Source organism: Equus caballus, chromosome 7 (genome assembly GCF_041296265.1).
Source record: "Equus caballus isolate H_3958 breed thoroughbred chromosome 7, TB-T2T, whole genome shotgun sequence".
Taxonomy (NCBI): domain Eukaryota; kingdom Metazoa; phylum Chordata; class Mammalia; order Perissodactyla; family Equidae; genus Equus; species Equus caballus.
This window is the reverse complement of record NC_091690.1, coordinates 80,941,424-80,957,169: the sequence shown is the minus strand read 5'-3', so window position 1 is coordinate 80,957,169 and position 15,746 is coordinate 80,941,424. Positions and strand designations below refer to the sequence as shown.

The 15,746-nt window shown below is 39.3% G+C and overlaps 1 protein-coding gene across 3 annotated transcripts in view; it reads left to right on the top strand.

The window, feature by feature from the left end:
• Positions 1-15,746, top strand: part of DENND5A (DENN domain containing 5A) — an 86,256-nt gene that overhangs the window by 27,185 nt on the left and 43,325 nt on the right. For 2 of the 3 annotated variants that reach the window (XM_023646025.2, XM_023646026.2), the window contains exons 2-4: positions 3,996-4,067; positions 4,834-4,943; positions 6,654-7,311. In XM_023646025.2, the coding sequence (XP_023501793.1) occupies positions 3,996-4,067; positions 4,834-4,943; positions 6,654-7,311 (840 nt within the window). The remainder of the gene's footprint in view (positions 1-3,995; positions 4,068-4,833; positions 4,944-6,653; positions 7,312-15,746) is intronic. The other variant, XM_070274746.1, reaches the window with a different exon arrangement.

The following is a 15,746-nucleotide window of genomic DNA, read 5'->3' as shown; positions in this document are numbered from 1 at the left end:
GGGGGCAGCCCACTACCTGCATTCTGGGTGGTTTGTGAGTGTCTCGCTCCTGAGCACCGGTCAGCTGGTGATGTGGGCCAAGTACAGGCTGTCTCTTCAAAGACAGTTATCTTCACTGTGTGCTGCAGGAGCCAAAAATTTACCTCAATTTCATATGTAGAGGAGGTGAAGGAGAGAGTGATGAGTAGACTGTAGATGGTTTTCTGTAGCTACCAAAACTCTGCTAGTCTTGGGTTTTTTAAGGTGTCTCTATTTAGAAAGTGTTGATGGTAATGAAGTAGTCTTCTAAAAATAATAGCAAGGTTAATGCTCATTTAGTTAGAAATTTGTGTTCTGTTATCTTACTACACTGTGCCCCATCAGTCAGACTTGACAGGGGATGACCTCTGATTTGTACGGAGGTTCAGAAATTATCTGGAAGACAAGGAGTATTGAAATGCTGGGGCAGCAAGCAAGTTGAAGATAAAACACAAGCTGGTTTTCAACTTGCACCAAAAATAAGTGTGAGTTGGTAGTAATACTGTTCTGATGGGCAGTCTGTTTCAGGAATGTTTGTAACAGGAAAGATACAGTGGTATAATAAACTGATTATAGCATAAGTGGCATTGAATTGGTGACCAGTGTCACCAACAGGATCAATTCTAGGACATCCCAGAATGCCAGTATGCAGAGGATAGCATAATAACCTGGTTGTATCCATTCCCAGAGGAAATAAATTCCATCACTTATGCTGTAGATAATGTGATCTAGACCTTAGAGGACTGATGCTGATATAGTGAGGTGAGGCAGTTCATGTGATACTTCTGTCTTGGGCCTGGAGAGAGGGAGCACTCCGCTGCCTTCAGAGTTCTGTCCACGGTATAGCTTTGAATGCTTGAATTGTATTGCCTGCAGCCTCTGCTTTAAAACCTTGATAGCTTGTTAAAAACATTAAAAATTTTTTTAACTACAAAGTGTACTTTTAATTTTTAAAATTTTTAAATTTTAATATTTCCTGAGGAATATTTGCCCTGAGCTAACATCTGTGCCAGTCTTCCTCTATTTTGTAGGTGGGTCACCGCCACAGCATGCCTGCTGACCAGTGATATAGGTCGGCGCCCAGGAGCTGAACCTGGGCTGCCAAAGCAGAGCGTGCCGAACTTAACTACTAGGCCATGGGGCCAGCCCCTAGTAGTGCATATATTTTATTTTAAACTGTATGAAAACCCACCCATTTAGGTTAATCTGTAAGTGTTCAAAATGTTTCCTGCCCAAATTAGTAGATACATTTAGAGCTGTGGTTTCTAATTTTTTTGGGTCGTAGGACCCTTTGGCAATCTGATAAAAATTGTGTTCTCTCTCCAGAAAAATGCACATATCTTCATACAAAATTTTGTAAATCGTTTCATAGAGTTTCGGGGTTTCTTTGAAGCTTCTCAGTGTAAGCATCCCTCATTTAGGGTTATTCAAATCAAGCTAGTAGTAACAGGCTAATAGCAATACAAATGTTGGTTTGTTTCGGCTTGGTCAAAGCAGAACAAGTCAACAAAGAACCTATTGGAAGTCCTTGCAAGGCATGCAGGCTTTTAAAAAAATCTGTTGTGATTTATCTGAACTGTACTTCCCTGGCCACAGATTCAACACCTAATTGACTAATTTTTAAGTTGCTGTTAGAAGTGGGCCTTAGTTCTGATAACGTGTACTCTATATGTGTTGGGCAAATAATTAGTTGTTGTTTCTAAGACAATAGGACAGTCGTAGTTGTGATGCCTTATTCGTAATTGTTTAAATTTCTAAAGGTCTAAATAATTGAGGATTTGAGGTTTCAGGAGGTGGGGCTATGTGGATGTTCCTGAGGCAGTAAGTCTCTGCTGCTTCCCCTCAAAACTCAGCCCTCAGTAAATGATGGAAGATTGAATTGTTTTCATAAAAAGATCTTAGGTTTCTGAATCTCCTTTGTTACTTTTCTGATACTCTATAGAATGGCTGTGGTGAACATGATTTGTTTTCAGGGCCCTCAAACCTCCTCTTTATACACCTCCTTTTTGCTTGCAGTGAAAATACTCTGCTTCTTCCGCTGGTCCAGTCTAATACACAGAAGGGCTTTTGTCTAAGATTGGCACTCTGCGTGCCTTTGCTCAGGACCTGACTCTTTAACAAGACTTCTTTAACTCAGCTTGTTTGAAGAAGGGGCAGGAGGTGGAGAGGTGGTGGTGGGGACAGAGGATCTAAGGACCACTTCTCCCTGTGATTCATAGCCTCCCCCTCCTCTTTGTCTACACCCCAGGTCAGCTCATCGTGTCCACCTCTGGCTTCATCTCACTGGTTGTTTAAAATTCTCCTCTTAAATCATCCCCCGTTCTATCCTTTGAATGCTCATCGTGTCATAGGGGGCACCTCACAGCCATCTTAGGAAAACGTCTTTCTCTGAAAGCTTTCACGTAGGACAGTGGTAACTGCCCTGATTCCTGTATATGTTCAAATATTTCGTGCTTTTTACTGAGGGGATTTTCTAGCCTAGTAAGGAAGAAATGAGCAAACTGAGAACTGAAAATGAAGAAGCTTAGGAGGAAGAGATAGTTATCTTCTCTCAGAACTGAATGCAGTTTAAAAATACGTTCTGAGAATCTCAGACTGTAGACAAGATCATTATGTCAGCTGCTTGCTGTTTAATTATTTTGTACAATGAGTGCAGGCCTGCCATGGGTGGGCTCTCTGCAGGTGTTACTGAAAGCTCTGAGACAGGCTCTGCATAGCTCTAGGGCTTTGCTGCTGCCGCTGTTACCAGCTGCCTGCTGATTTTGCCAGTCTTCTTTAGTGAAGATTACCAAATGTATTTTGAGAGATGAAATTTGCTGGAAAGGAGTTTCAGAAAAATCAGTTTGGAAGAAGGAATCAGGAAATGAGAGGAATTGAAATTGTGGTACTTGCTTTACTAACAGAAGGAAGTTTGGGTCTTGCCAAAAGTTTAAAATTATGAGTAAGTGGGCTTCTGATGATGATGACAGACAAAACCTGAGAGAAAATGGAAGTGAAGGTTTTAATTATAAAAGCAATAACTTTCTGACTGGAATTATTATTAGTTTCAGGAACAGGTTCCTTAGAATTATTATAAACTCTTAATTTTTAGAAACTTTTGAGATGCCTCTGGGATGATTTAGAGTGAAGGACTGTCTGACCTTAGGTTCGTCCCAGTCTGTATTGATGAAGACTCTATCTTCTTTAATAATCACCAGCCCCTTTGGGTTCAAACCAACTTAAAAGAACTATAGTCGGAACAGAATTTATTCTGTCAACTAGAGCACATGAACAGGATCCTGTGCAAGTGCGCTTGAATGGTTAGGCAACATAGACTGAAGATCTGGAGCCTCCCAGATGATCATCTTCCTGTGAAATGGTTATTGGTGTATATTCTTTTTCCTATACATTTGACAGTAAGGTCCTTGGGCATAGGTACTTCATCTGGTCCATCTCTATCCTCCACAGTACCTAAGGCCCTTGATTACTCAGTTTATGGGTATAGAATTCAGTTGAATTGTCCTTGATCGTGTTTCCCACATATTTTTCCATGTTTCCTACTAATTTATTTGTTTGAAATATTTAGCTGCATTTAATTTGTCCTCCATTCCCTAACCTCTTAGGAAAAGTAATATTTGGGGCAGTATACTTTTGGATAAAGCACTAGTGGCATTATAGTAATTTGTTATCTGTTGAGCCCTTCATCCTATATACTGTATTGTAATGTTTTTCAAACTGTGAATTGTGACCATTAGTAGGTCTGTAATTAGCATATTTGGTTTTAATGATATAGAGTAGAAGTTATGAGGAGGGCATCACACATTCTAAGGGTAAGTATTATTGTGACATTTTTGTTTTAGGTAAATTTAAATATATATATATTGTGTGTGTGTGTGTTGCTTCATGATGTAAAATTTGTTTCATGTTGGAGTCATGGTCAAAAATGTTTGAATAATGCTGCTTTATTGTAATACTCTGTTATTTCATTTATCATATAGCATTATGCCAGTACATACAGGCTTCTAAAGCCAGGGATGGTGCCAGCCCTTTCATTTCCAGTACGACTGAAGGTAAACACAAAACAAAACTGAGAACACCCAAAGCTTTCTGGTGGCTCTTACATAGGTCTCTCCAGTGGCATTTTGTACCCTTGACCTTCTAACCTTCTTGTGCCTTTTTTGACTGGTAGATTTTTCACATTTGTATTCCTCTAAGTGGTGGTTCTTTGGTTCTTCCTCTTTTCACTTTAATGTTCTTATTTCACTATACTCTAATGCTTTTTAGGAGGGCGAAGAGGGAAACGGGAGAATTTCAGAAATTTCAAATGATTCTGAATTGACAGAATAGCTCATTCGATTTACTCTGAAATCTGCTTTCTCAGTGTTCTTGAATCTTTTAGTCCCTTTGTATTTTTTCAGAAATCATAGAAATGCATGTTTTATTCTGAATTTAAAATCATGTATGCTTCTATGATATCAGTTGACTTTAAGCAAACTGAATGTGGCTTTCAGGGGAAAAAAAAAGACGGATATAATCCCTTATCATTCCTGTGCTTTCTCCCTTCTCTTCCAAGAAGATTCAGCATTGGGTTTGTAGTAATAATTTCATTTTAAAGAAAAGTAAAGATTGGTAGTGGTGTCCAATATTAACCATGCTAAACTTTTTCAGCTTCTTTCCTTACCTAATAACTTTAATACCTTTCCTATTCTTAGATGATTGGCATACTAACTCCTTTGCCTTTATTTCTGTGCCTTGCTGGACTACCAAGCTCAGACATTCATAACCCCATGATTTCAAGGGAATTAGAGATGATTTGCTTCATTCTTTTTCTTGCAGGAGAAAATTTTGAGCAGACACCGTTGAGACGAACGTTCAAGTCTAAGGTCCTTGCACGATATCCCGAGAATGTAGAATGGAATCTCTTTGACCAAGATGCAGTGGGAATGGTTAGTATTTGTTAGCTACAAGTATGAGATAATTTACAGAGTAGTTTATGGTAGGATTGTGAGTTCAGACTGTGGTAGCAGTTTCCACCAGTACCAACAATTTTTGAAGAAGGGGTTGCGTGCATATTGTTCATGATTCTGCATTTTGATTAATATATCAGATATACTAAAAGTCACAATGGGTTTCTGTTGTGTCAGACAAATACATAGTAATGGGTCAGTGAGCTATTGGTTGGTACTGAGCTATTGGTTGCTTATAGCATTGAGATTACATAATGAGTGAGGTTTAAAGCAATTTTCTCTCAGTCTGCATTGTATATACCTGAGTAATATGGCAGAAATGGGTATTTTTGTTTCATCGTTTTAAAGAATCTCATGTAGGAGAATACTGTTAGGAGTCAGCTAACCTTTAGTGAGTATTCACCTTGTGCTAGGTACTGTGATAAGCATTTTACATGAATTAACTCATTTAATCCTCAGAATACTCTTTGTAGATAATATTAAATAAATACACACAGGCATAGACACACATATTATACAAGTGAGGGAACTAAGATCCAAAAAGGTTGTGTAATGTGTTCAAGGTCACATGGCTAAGAAGCAGTTGAGCTGGAGTTTGAACATTGTAGTCTGGTTCCAGAGCTCTGCTCTTAACCGAATCTTTTTACTGCCTCTATTAGTTTTTAATAGCTTTTTATAGTTTTTAGAGGATGATCTTGTTTGATGCATGCAATAACCCTGTGAAGGAGATGGAGTAAACTATAGAATCTTCATTTCGCAGATGAGGAAACTGAATCTTAGAGAACCTCAAGGTTTTTGACTCCTAGTCCAGTGTTTATTTTGTTCTAACGTACTATATTCTAGAAACAGCTAGGCTTTGGGAAGTCAAGTTCAAGGCTAATGGGTATAACATAATGTAGGTCCTCGTATTTGTTAACCCAGGCTGCTGGTAATTCATTTGTATAGCCAGCTTTGTGTAAAACTAGAAAATGGGGACTGATTGATTCAGGTCAGTTTGATTAGCTGTCTAAGTCTCTTTATATAACCCATCTGAGTTAAAGTGAAAAAAGTGCGTCTTTATCCTGATTATGTCATCTCCTTGCTTTGTATGAAATGAGCACCCTTTTTTCTATGAAAAGAGAAGGTTTTATTGATGACAGAGTTTTGTGAGCTGATAGGGTCTAAAACTTTATTTTATTTTTAGGTGGCAAGTTGCATCTATCTGGTTTTTAGATATATTTCTAGCATCATCTCCTAATACATGCTATCATGCTTAACCACCTACCTGAATTCTCCTAGCTTTCTTTTACCTCCTCATCTTTGTGCATTTTCTTCCTGCCCCTGAAATACCCGTCTTTCCCTTATCTACCTGATGAATTCTAACATAACCTCATCTAGAAAGCCTTTTCTGATGTTCCCAGGCTGGGTTGTCTGTTCTGTGTTCCCCTAGAGCTTTGTTTATACTTCTCTATAGCCTGATAACAGAAATTATAATTTTATTTGCTTGTATGTCTTACATGTCTTGTAAGATATGTACGATGTCTTGTATCTCCCGTTCGGAGATCTCTAGGGCAGATATTTTGCCGTTGATCTTGTATCCCAAACACCCAGCACAGTAGGTGCTCTGTAAGTAAATAAGTAGTGATAATGTTCTGAAAAGAGGATCATCAGTGAGTGTTCTTACCACTTGTTTCCTTGTTTTTTTTGCAGCTATGCATGCCCAAAGGGCTGGCATTCAAGACCCAGGCTGATCCCAGGGAGCCCCAGTTCCATGCCTTTATTATCACAAGAGAGGATGGCTCTCGGACATTTGGATTTGCCCTCACATTTTATGAGGAGGTGACTAGCAAGCAGATCTGCAGTGCAATGCAGACCCTCTACCACATGCATAATGCTGAGTATGATGTCCTACATGCTCCCCCTGCTGATGGCCGAGACCACAGTGGCATGGAGGATGGTGAAGGCACTCCTGGGACCAAGCTGCAGCGCTTTAACTCATACGACATTAGCCGGGACACACTCTACGTCTCTAAGTGCATCTGCCTCATCACGCCCATGTCCTTCATGAAAGCATGTCGGAGTGTGCTGGAACAACTTTACCAGGCGGTCACTTCACCTCAGCCCCCTCCACTGCCCCTTGAGAGCTACATATACAACGTACTCTACGAGGTGCCACTCCCACCTCCTGGCCGGTCCTTGAAGTTTTCCGGGGTCTATGGGCCAATAATCTGCCAGAGACCAAGTACTAATGAGCTTCCTCTATTCGACTTTCCTGTCAAAGAGGTCTTTGAACTGCTTGGGGTGGAGAATGTGTTTCAACTTTTTACTTGTGCCCTTCTGGAGTTTCAAATCCTGCTCTACTCACAGCGTAAGTCAGTGCTTACTAGGGCTTTTTCCCTGCATAGGGCCTCCCTTCTCTCCATATCAGATACCGTGCGGCTGACTATCAAGGTCAAGGGCTGTTACAGTTTGAGCAAAACCCAGATCTTTTGCGAGTAGGTGGTGGATGGCAAACTGATGAAACATGAGAGGGCTCTCATCATGGCCTTTTGCTAGGTACTCCAGTCTGGGAGGGAAACCCTTCCCCCTGACGACCCTTCTGATTGATGCTGAAAAGAGGGGCAGAAGGGGATGGTCATGGGAAGCTCACTTTCCATCAGATCTGTCCTATCATTCTGCAAAGTTATTTCTGCCCCTTTCTCAGCCTGATAGTAAAATTGAGGATTCACAAACGATGACCCTTCATATTTTTGCAAAAATATATTTGAGAAAGAGAGGATGTATTGCTGCTTTCTGTTGTTTGTTTCTTATAACTCAATTGTTTTATTAAACAAGAGAGGTTAAATGGATGTGAGCAGCAGATTTGGACAAAATAGTAAAGTAGATCAGAAGAAAACAAGTGTTTATTAAATGAGCCTGACAAGTAACATAAAATTCGTTCATTCAGTACATATTTATTGAGAGCCTGCTGTTTTCCAGGGGCTTGAGATACAGTGGTAGACAAAACAGATAATCCTTCCTATAATGGAACGTATATTTTAGTGGGGAAAGAGAGGTGATTAACTAAATAAATTTATAGTATGTAAGATGGTAATAAGGTCTGCGGAGAAAAATAAAACAGGGAATAGGTGCGGGGCTGGCCCCGTGGCCGAGTGGTTAAGTTCGCGCGCTCCGCTGCAGGCGGCCCAGTGTTTCGTTGGTTCGAATCCTGGGCGCGGACATGGCACTGCTCATCAAACCACGCTGAGGCGGCGTCCCACATGCCACAACTAGAAGGACCCACAGCGAAGAATATACAACTATGTACTGGGGGGCTTTGGGGAGAAAAAGGAAAAAAATAAAATCTTTAAAAAAAAAAACAAACAGGGAATAGGTGGGGCTAGCCCAGTGGCACAGCGGTTAAGTTTGCACATTCTGCTTCAGCGGCCCTGGGTTCGCCAGTTCGGATCCCGGGTGCAGACATGGCACTGCTTGGCAAACAATGCTATGGTAGGCGTCCCACATATAAAGTAAAGGAAGATGGGCACGGATGTTAGCTCAGGGCCAGTCTTGTTCAGCAAAAAGAGGAGGATTGGCAGCAGATGTTAGCTCAGGGCTAATCTTCCAAAAAAAAAAGGAATAGGATGGTATTTGGGGAAGGAAGTTCCAGTTTTTAGTAGAGTGATTAGTTTAGGCCTCTCTGAGTGGCCCATGTTAATCTCTATAAATGTAATTCAGGTAAAAGGCACAGGAGGTACAATGGTTCTGAGACAAGAATGTACCTGGCTGTGTTCAAGAAGCTGGGTGGTTGGAATGGATCGAAAGAGCAAGAGTGTAGCAGCAGATGTTGTTAGAGACTTTCAGGAGGGCAGACCATACAGAGTCTTGTAGGCCATTGTAAGGACTTTGTTACTCTGAGATGCGTAATCTTTGGAGGTTTTAAGTTTTTTGACTTTTTATTTTGAAATAATTTCTGGTTTATGGAACAGTTGCAAGAAGCATTCAAAGCACTCTTGTACGTTTTTCCACAATTCACCAATTGTTAACATTTGGCCATGTTTGTTTTATCATTTTCTCTGTCTCTCTATGTGTGTGAGCATAACTGAACCAGTGAGAGTCATTGCAGACCATGTCCCCTGACTCCTAAATGCTTCAGCTTTTATTTTGTAAGAATAAGGACATTTTCTTACATAATCATAGTATGATTATCAAATTCAGGAAATTTAACAATGATAAAATATAGTAATCAAGATTCACCATTGTCTAATAATGTCCATTATGATAATTTTTCTTATAATTCCTGATCCAGGCTCTAGTCCAGTAACATGCATTGCTTTCTGTCAATTCCTCATGTCTTTCATGACATTGACATTTTTTAAGAGTACAGGCAAGATATTTTGTAGAATATCTTTCAATTTGGGTTTGTCTAATGTTTCCTCATGGTTAGATTCAAGTTACACATTTTTGGCTAGAATGTCACAGAATTGATGTTGTGATTCTCTCAGTGCATTATGTCAAGAATCACATAATGTCTGTTATCATTACAGAAGGCACATGAGATCAGTTTGTCCTATTTTTGGTAATGTTTATTTGATCACTTGGTTAAAATTATGTCTGCTGAGTTTCTTAACTGGAAAATTATCCTTTTTCCCTTTGTAATTAATTAAGTGACTTGTGGGCAGACACTTTGAAATTCTAAATATATTGTTCCTCTTCAGAGTTTTACCTAATAGCTTTGACATCCATTGATGATTCTAGTCTGAATCAGTTATTACTATGATGGTTACAAAATGGTGATTTTCTAACTTTATTAATTGGCATTTTACTATAAGGGAGAACATTCTGTTCTCGCTTGTTTGTTTGTTTATTATTGTATGGACTCATAGATTTTTATTTTCTTCACTAAGTTGTAATACATTACTATGATTGTTTATTTTCATGCTCAGTTTGTTCCAGATGTGGTCCATGGGCAGAGGAATGGTGTTTAACCTATATGAGGGCAGAGCTTTTGCCTTTTGTTCACTGATGTAGTCCAAGCATGGGAAGAGTGGTTGGCATATAATGGGTGCTCAATAAATGTTTGTCAAATGAATGAATAACTCATGCTTATAACAGGAATACTCCAGCTACTGTATTATGAGTCTGTCCCCAAAGAGGGTGTGGAGGAGAGCAAAGAGTTCAGTTAGGAGGCCATTGCATAATCCAGGTGAGAGAGGATGTTGGCCATGACTGAGGAGGTAACAGTGAAGTGGTATGAAATGTTTAGATTCTGGATATAGTTTGAAGGTGAAATAACGGAGACTATGTTGAATTGAAGAGCACATACCCCATCTGAAGTGGACAGCCACTAATTAGTTCCAGTTAATTCCTTGTGAGAATGCTGGCCTAATGTTTCTAGATCTTCCAGTTTTTCATGAGAACTCAGATTTTTTACATGAAATCTCTGATTTTTAAACATTGGCAACAGTGTTTTTGTTACACACCCCAGGCCAAACCAAAAGAATTTGTTGGCTGAATGTGGTTCCTGAGGGCTTCACTTTGCAACTTCTGGTTTTAAAAATGTGAAGTTTCAGACTCCTGTCTCTGGGTGAAGTATAGACTTGAACAAGTCATGTTGCTTCTTAGTTACTCTGTCTTGACTGGAGCTTGGCAAAAATACTCTGAAACAGAGACTTAGCTGAATAGTGAAGACTGTCTAGTTTGGAACAGAGAGGAAGAAACCAAACCAGACATGGCATTAGAAGGCATAGTAGCATATAGGTACCTGTGATGCCTTGGTGATGTTTAGAGGAGGGAAAAGGAGAATTAAAACCAGAAATATGAAAGGTGACATTTTTCCATCAGAGCTCCTTCTTATATTTCCCAGAATATGGATTATTGTACCCATAATAAGAATTTTAAGAGGTTTGAAGGCAATTGAGAAGGTTTGTGTGTAGAATCAAATTGAACTCAGGACCTCAAGTCATGCTTAGCATGGGCAAGAAAAAGCTTTTGCCAAAAACTTCCTGGGCATTGTTGAGTGTGACTGAGGCTAAAATGGAGTGGCCTTTTATTGGCTGTAGATTATGTCTCTATTATTAATAGAGTACTTTAAACAGTTCAGGTTGGTTTTCTTTCCTTTTTTTCTGGAAGGTTAGCCCTGAGCTAACTACTGCCAGTCCTCCTCTTTTTGCTGAGGAAGACTGGCCCTGAGCTAACATCCGTGCCCATCTTCCTCTGCTTTATATGTGGGACGCCAACCATAGCATGGCGTGCCAAGTGGTGCCATGTCCACGCCCGGGATCCAAACCGGCGAACCCCGGGCCACCGAGAAGCGGAACGTGCGAACTTAACGGCTGCGCCACCGGGCCAGCCCCTCAGGTTGGTTTTCTTGAAGTAGGTTTTTTTTTTTTTTTTACGATTCGAAGGCCTTAACATGGACGAAAATCCCTCTGATCCTCCAAAAACATGCCATCGCCACTCACAGCTGGTGTTGCCCACTGCATGTCCTGCTCTCTGAATAGAGGAGAGGCATCACTTAGGGAAAAGGAATGCAGGTGAAATTGTAAGATTCTAGGAGTGTAACCCTTGGGGTGACTGAACTACCAGTTTTAAGCAATGTTTTTTAAAAATTTGTGTAGATCCTTTTTTTAACTACTTATTTGTTCTTTGGTCCATATAAAGAGCGTTTTTTCTTTAACAGCATATTTTTAGTGCTTGTTTTAAAATTATATATAGAGCAGAAGTTCTTTATCTGATGTCACTTAGTAGGATAGTGGATTGGAGAATTGAAAAGGTCATTCAAGTCTGGGAATCCTAAAAATGATACATACATCCATTGAACATTTTATTTTAACTTAAAATATATGACTTGTATAGTCACCAATCTTTTGATGAAGGGTTTAGACATTTCCTTTGATTATGGGTTCACTAATCAGATGTCTGCATTGTTTTTCTCGCATAAACTGCACCCATAATTCATCCCTTAGGTTTTCTAGATACCTTTTTTTTTTTTAAAGTGGAAGGAGAACTTAAAGAACCTTGCAGAAGAATCAGAGTGGAGCATACCTGTAGATTTTTGCAGTTTTCCCTGTTCTTTTGCACTTAATTGCCTCACAATATGCCTAATTCACTTACAGTATTTTTTTAGCAACTTTGCATTACTGAGTCCTTTTAAAGCATTTAATTTTATTTTCAGAGAAACGATCTTTCTTTTGCTTCATATTTTACCATTTATTTACGTAATATTTGGTTAAATTGTATGGTCCAGTAATAAGTTCAACCAGCACAGACAAGCTTGGGAACAGATGCCACCGACTCTTCTTAAGCATCCATTAGTTTTTTACTGCAAAAGTCCTGCGTCCTCAAGGTGCACAGTCAGAACACTTCTGAAGGGAATAAAATGAAATCTCTTTTCCTCGCTCCCTCCAGTGGTAGCCAGAGATCCAGTTTCTTGTGTATCCCTAATGAAAATAATAGTTTTTTAAAACAAGTAAATAATATGTGAACAAACAATGTGGAGAAAGTTGTAAGTTTCCCTTTCTTTTTGACCTAGAATTCTACCCCTGTGAAATAATCTCTTAATTTTTTTAATGCCCTCCTCTCAAATATTTTTGAACAATGCACTATTTATGTTAAATGTTGAGTATACATGTATTAATTTTAATATTCTTTAAATTATATGTATATACTATGGTATATGTTATATTAAATTTATTAATAATTAAAATTAATTTTAATATACTATACATATATGGTTTAAATTCATATATTAAAGCTTGGAAAACATTTCAATCATAGGGTAGAAATTTAACACATTACAAAAGGATGTCTAGTTAAGCGTAAAACTTCTACCTCTGGTCCCTGGTTCTCCTTCAGGGAGATTACCACTGTTTCCTGTTTTCTTCCAGACATAGTCATGCATGCACAACATATATGCTTTTTACAAACAACGCAAATGGGAGCATACTAATCATTGTTTTGTACTTCTTTCATTTAATAATGTATCTTGGAGATCTCAGGACATAGAGATTATTTGTTTCTTAAACACAAAGAGTACATGAGAAACACCCTTGTTTGTAGGGTTTTCACGGGAGTGCAAGTATGTCAGGACAGTTTATAATTTAGTTTCTGACGTGCAGGAACTACTCTGTAGTTTGTTTAGGAGTAGACTTATCTGTAGAGTGATCCCAAGTCTAATGTCTTTCTCTGCACAGAGACAAGTCTTGAAAATGTGCTGATTTCTCCCTCCTCACCACCCTGGGGATTGTAATCCCACTATGCTTTGCATTATCTCCTTTTGTTAAAAGTAATTGCTCATTAGACATTATGGGAGCTGTGAGAGAACCCAGACAGTTGCCTGGAGCTCAAATGTCCCTAGTTGATTTTGATTGGCTGAAACACTTTGCAGATGACCTTCAGCTGCTTCCTATTTATTGGTTTCACCTTCTTGGAATGATGAGCACAGAGGCAGGAAATAGCAAAGGAGATACTGGTTTCGTTGTTTGCACTTGTGTATAGAAAGTGTATAGAAATGTATAGAAAATGTATAGAAAGTCCTGTTGCTTATAGCTCTTGGAGGTTGGCATCCTAGTGTGGGTACCACAGATTGCTGGATCCCTGAGACATTGTTTATTAGGCCGTTCTTGAAGGTGGGATGTTGCTTTTTTAAAATATAAAAATGTAGAGAAAAAGAAACCCACAACTCAGACCAGAGAGGCCTTAAAATTCCAAATTTCCAGTATCTGTAAAAACCAAACCATATGAATGGAAAGCAGTCTGGTCTTGAAAGAGGCAATTCTCTCTCACCTCCAAACTTTTTTTTCTTTTTAAAGATTGGCACCTGAGCTAACATCTGTTGCCAATATTTTTTTTTTTTTCATTCTTCTCCCCAAATCCCCCCAGTACCTAGTTGTATATTCTAGTTGTAGATCCTTCTGGTTGTGCTATGTGGGATGCCGCCTCAGCATGGCCTGATGAGCGGTGCCAAGTCCGTGCCCAGGATCCAAACCAGCGAAACCGTGGGCCGCTAAAGCGGAGCATGTGAACTTAACCACTCGGCCATGAGGCCGGCCCCCTAAACATGTTTTGTTTCTGAGAAACTCATAATTTCAAGTACATCATGAGGAATTCTTCAGGGATTTCAATCTGAGGCAAATAAAGTTATCCACTTTAGCAGAAATAAATGGGCTGAGTTTCAGATGCTAGATTAGATTTATGCTGAGAAGTAGGGAAAAACCAGGACTAGATTTCTGTACTGTTGAAAAACCTTGCTTTATGGAGCAAAGAAATCTCCTTCCTTCAGACTCTGGCAGGCTGTTTTATGGTTGTAGAGTAGGTGTTCCCATACTCTGCAGCTAGGTGCCGTGAGGAGTGGTCCAGAGCCCAGCGAGCCTTATGACAGGCATTTCAGAGACTCCTCTATTCTAGAGGGTCGGTTCACCCTCTGTGAGGTGTCACTGTCCCTGAGCAGATGTGCCAGGAATGCCAGCCACATAAAGCACCTGCTTTATTGACTTGGGGTAAGGGAAGGAGAAGCTTTTTGGTTTTCTCATGCTTGAAAGACCTCTGGTACTTCCTGCCTTTTTTCTTATATCCACAAATGGTGTGTGTGTGTGTGTACAGTGAAAAAGGGGGATGCGATTTTTCGTTGTAATGTTTATTCAAAATATGTGTTTAAGAGCCAGTATAGGGACATAGTAAGACTAGATCTTCAGCTTTAAAATATCACTTGAAGGCTTTCTCCCACACTTTCACATTCTTTTGATTGATCTTAATTTTGAATTTTGAAATAAGTTCTTGTGATGTTTGAGATTCTCAAGATTATTGCTCCTGAGTAGATTATTTACAGACATTCATATCTAGAAAAAAACTGAAAAATACAAGAACTGAGTTCTCATCAGGAGAATCATTAGAATTCTTCATAATGATAATTGTTAGAGTGCTTGTAGAGCAGAAGGGTTTCAGCAGAAAACAGATAAGCAAAATTGTATAGATGCCCCATGGAATTGAGGAATTGCAGAACAGGCAGAAGGTAGAGCTTGCAATGGTCTAGATTTTGTTACTCAGTTGTTGCTTACTTTCATGTAGGACTAAATACTTTTTCTTCTGAATTACTACATAGATTATCTAGTCCTTGAAATAGTGGGGTTTTTTTTTTTGTGGTTTGGGAAGTGTTTTTGTTGTTGCTTCAATGGGGGGGGGGGTCCTCACTAAATAGTTTGTAATATGGGAATGACAATGCCGTGTGGGTGCAGTGAAGAATGAGATAAACACTCTCGTTGAACTCTTAGCGTCTGACCCCGTCTTTAGTGAATATGAAAAGCTCATGTTCTTTTGTCCTTCTGCTAAACCAGTTGTATTTTTTTAATTACAGGCAATCAGATCTCTGAGCTCAGTTTTACCCACTGATAGGTACATGACTAATTTGTCAAGTGCCTTAGTTTCCCTGAAGAAGCATACGAAGCACTTTCCTGTAGTGCACTCAGAATGTTTGAGATGATGACGTTTTAGTCATTAATTTGTTTATTTGCTTACTAGTTAAACAAACAAACAAACAGAAAAACCCCCTTATTTCCAGGTCTTGCTCTTTGCTTAGCCAGGAGCGAGGCGTTAGGCAGTTTTCAAAGCTTTGTTCATGAGCAATTGTAGGATGAGCTTCTGCCTAATTGCTACGTATCAGCTTCTGCTCACTGCTACTTGCTGTTCCTCATTTCCTGGAAAGCTTTTTGTTACTTATAACTCGTTTATGAACCAAGCTGTGATTTGTTTAAATGGTGGGGTGGGTTTTTAGGACATGAAAACACTTTAACTCTTATGAAAGCTCGTTTGAAATCAGCCATTCCA